General features: G+C 42.2%; 1 protein-coding gene across 1 annotated transcript in view; it reads left to right on the plus strand.

The window, feature by feature from the left end:
- LOC109289293 (borealin-2-like) overlaps positions 1-3,560 on the plus strand; it is a 9,683-nt gene that overhangs the window by 5,126 nt on the left and 997 nt on the right. The window contains exons 7-9 of the mRNA XM_019505285.1: positions 1,584-1,682; positions 2,653-2,788; positions 3,038-3,124. Of these exons, the coding sequence (XP_019360830.1) occupies positions 1,584-1,682; positions 2,653-2,788; positions 3,038-3,124 (322 nt within the window). The remainder of the gene's footprint in view (positions 1-1,583; positions 1,683-2,652; positions 2,789-3,037; positions 3,125-3,560) is intronic.

Raw genomic sequence — 3,560 nt, forward strand, 5'->3', positions numbered from 1 at the left:
AGTGGCCTTCCACCCAAAATAATTGCCTGCCCCTGCTCTAAGTAACTGAAGTGTTTTTGTAAACAAAAATAACAAACTGTAGAATAGTTCTGGTGCCAACATGAACAGCAGAAATTTTATAGGAGCACACTTGAGCTATTTAAGGACCAGATGATCCAAATTAAATTCGTGACTTGAGATTCACTCTGTCAACCTAATACCGGGGTGGGCAAAATACAGTCCTCTGGCCAGATCTGGCCTGCCAGCTGATTTTTGGATCCAGCCCATGGGGCATGCCTGCAAGTTGACTGGATCTGACCCACGGCCGCCCCCATGGTGCTCCAGGTGGGGGCTGAGCCAAGTGCTGCACTCCTGCTTTTGCCCACTGTCCCTGGCCTCAGCCAGTGTGTGCATCTTCCAGCAGGACTGTTCCTGGTGTGGCTGCAGCCCCACAGGTGCTACTCAGCTTCCCTCCAGTCCAACAGTGGCTTCTCTTGCTGCACTGCTCCAGGCCAGCTCTAGAAGGAGCTGCAGCCAGGAGGCTCCTGCCCCAGTGCACTAGGCTCTGCCTTCCCAGGATGTTGAGCAGCCACCTGCAGATGAGTGGAGCAGGTGGAAGGCAGTTGGGAGCTGGAGTTCAGCACGCTGGGGCAGGAATTTATCTGGCTGAAGTGCCACCCCTGTCTTACACCTGGAGGAGCGCAACAGGAAGAGAAGCCACCAAGGTGGGGGAAGCTGCCACACTGGGAGGAACCCAGTCAGTAAGCTGTGCAGGGTGGAGTCAGGAGTACAGTGTGGGCTGCCCCTGGGCAGGAACCAGTGGGGCTTGGCCCCATATGGAGCATTGTAGACCACACCACCCAAGCAAGCTCTGCTGTGCATGCCGTTCCCTCTCTTATCCCTCTGCCTGGGTGGGGTGGGGTGCAGGGAGTAGATTGCCTGTCCTGTTCTTAAACACCACTCTCTGCCTGCCCATGGCTAAATCCCACAGAGGGAGATCTTGGGTGGTGCGGAACCAGCCCACAACAGCTCATCAAAACTTCCTAAGTGGCCCCTGGGCCCAAATACTCACCCACTCCTCGTCTAATGGTATTTGTTCCACCTACTCTAATGCATGCTATTCATACTCCTTTCAAATGAACAGAAAACGTCGCATCTTCTCCTAGCTTGCACAAGAGAAGGCTTAGAAAATCAAACTAGATTGAGTTTTATATGGTCATCTTTAGCCTGGGTTAGAAATTTTGAACTCCAATAAAATCCACCTGCAGGATGTTTGGTGTCTCAGTTCAGGCAAAGCCTACCTTGTAAATCTGATGCAAGGATTTTTTGCCAGGTACAGTATCTTTGTGCTTGGATCAGGCCCTGAAACTACGTATGTATGCAGTGTGTGTGTTGTGTGTGGTTGTTTTTTTTTTTTAAGATAACTTCATTTTAGGTTTGGGGTTTTTAAATTTAAGAACATCATTATAGATAACTATCAGAAAGTTTCTAAGGCGCTAGTCCCTTCTTAATTAATGTAAAATGTCTGCATCATAACAACCAGAATTTAAAAAAAAAAAAAAAAAAAAAGCCATTTTCATTCTAAAATTTTCTTGTTTTGTCAGGTCTATGTGTTCTGCTTCAAATATGAGGCATGCTGTTAAGACTTTTACTTCTGATGCCACACCTAGAAACTACAGAACCAATGCACGGGTTGCTAGAAGGTAAGCCATTAAGATCATGGCACAACTGATCTGTAATATCATACGTAGTTGGGTCTTTTTACTAAACTGCCTGTAATAAGACCTGAATCCTTTTATCTTTCTTTTGAGTGTACCTGAAAGCTGTATTTAAACACAATAGCTTAAAGTACATTTCAAGAAAGGCTGAAGTTGGGCTAAAATAAAACTATTAAGTGTGGAAGCTACTCTTAGACAAGAGTATAGGTTTAGAAACACTTCATTTCTGCTGGTGTCTTCTGCCAGGAGCAAATGCCAAGTTAATGCTTTTGAACTGTGTAATTGGAAAGGATATTAAGTGTCAAGAAATCTGCATTTATTTTATCTTTCTAGTAGGACAGCTAAATAGGTCTCAAAGCCAGAAACTGGTTTATAGCCTCACTCTGGCCCTTTTTATAAATGTTTGCTTGACACAGCCAGTTAGGCCTCATTAGTCTCAAAAAATGGCTCTTAAAAGTTCATCTTTCTCAAATTGAAGTCTACCCCAAAATAAGTCTTCAGAAGTAGTATAGGAACGTTCTTGGACCATACTAATGTCTAACTAGTCTAGTATTGTGCTTCTGGCAGTTGCCAGCTTTAGCGAGATGCAAAAACCTTGCAATAGGTAGGCTTGGGACAGTCTGCTGCCAGTGAGCAGTCTGAAGACCTGCAGTGTGAGAGTCTTTCCCCATAATTCCATAACAGAGCATACAGTATTCTATGGGTGTGCGTCTGGGTAACAAGAATATCCAAACTTGAGTTCTGTGCCAACGGTCAGCCTCAAGGTTTGTAGATTACTTGGTGCTTTAGTAGTCTCTGCAGAGAGGTGTTTTAAAATGGCTGACTTTTCTATTGGAGAAGGCCAAAAGAAAAAACTAGACAATGAGATATTCTGCATTAGGCAAATGTTTGAATGTTTCTTGGATGGCAGTTTGTTTAACCTCTGCAGAGGGGGTAAATGTTCTTTGTATTCTAGTTCTGGACTACCACAGACTGCTCACTTGAGGACTGCACCATCCAGTGGAAAAGTCCACGGCATGTTGTTAAGAAGCAACTCGGTGCCTCGGAAGAAAGCTGTTCCATTTGTTAACATACCTCTGTCAGATGGACAGGTATTAAATAGTAACATTTTTTCATCTTTGTTTAGATACCTAAAATAGAAAGCGTACTGGGAAAATGAATGTTGGAGCTGGTCTAATTAGTAATAGCCCATATCACAAATGAGCAGCTTTAAAATGTCCACTTTCTGAAGTAGAACAGTTCAAAGAGGTGTTCTACCATGCACTAGTGTCACTTAAGTGAATAAATTGTATTGTAACAGACTGTTTTCCAACCATCTAATCACTTTTTGTTATACTCAGACACTCTCAACTGCTGGTGAAGACCTCCGTAATATTAATATGGAGTTACTTAATGATGATACAGTTCAGCATATTCATAATCTAGTGGTAAGGTAATTTGGGCATATAATTCTCTAATGATTATTACAAAGGACTGACACTTGAGCATTTAAACTTTTTTTTTTTATTTTTGGGGGGAAATCTGGGTTTAGTTCCAGTTGAAACCACATTTAAAAAAACAAACACAAAATAGCTTATTTCAGTGGGAATGAGGTGCCTAAATACTTGTCTGTTTTTGGGGTTTTTTTTTAAACACCTGGACACTTGATCTTTAAATTGCCTGCACAAACCTGAAGCGCTTTCTAGTAGAAACTTTTTCCTTTACAAGCTTTTAGTTTTTCTCTAAATCTGCTTGTACTTGCTACTAATATCTGGATAAAGGATACGGGCTTTTCTTTCTATATTATCCCACATTCAGAATGTGCATATAGAAATGTGACTATGCTGTGTGTTTTTTTTTTTTTTTTTTTTTTTTTTTTTTTTT

Source organism: Gavialis gangeticus, unplaced genomic scaffold (genome assembly GCF_001723915.1).
Source record: "Gavialis gangeticus isolate Ggan-Ray unplaced genomic scaffold, GavGan_comp1, whole genome shotgun sequence".
Classification (NCBI taxonomy): Eukaryota; Metazoa; Chordata; order Crocodylia; family Gavialidae; genus Gavialis; species Gavialis gangeticus.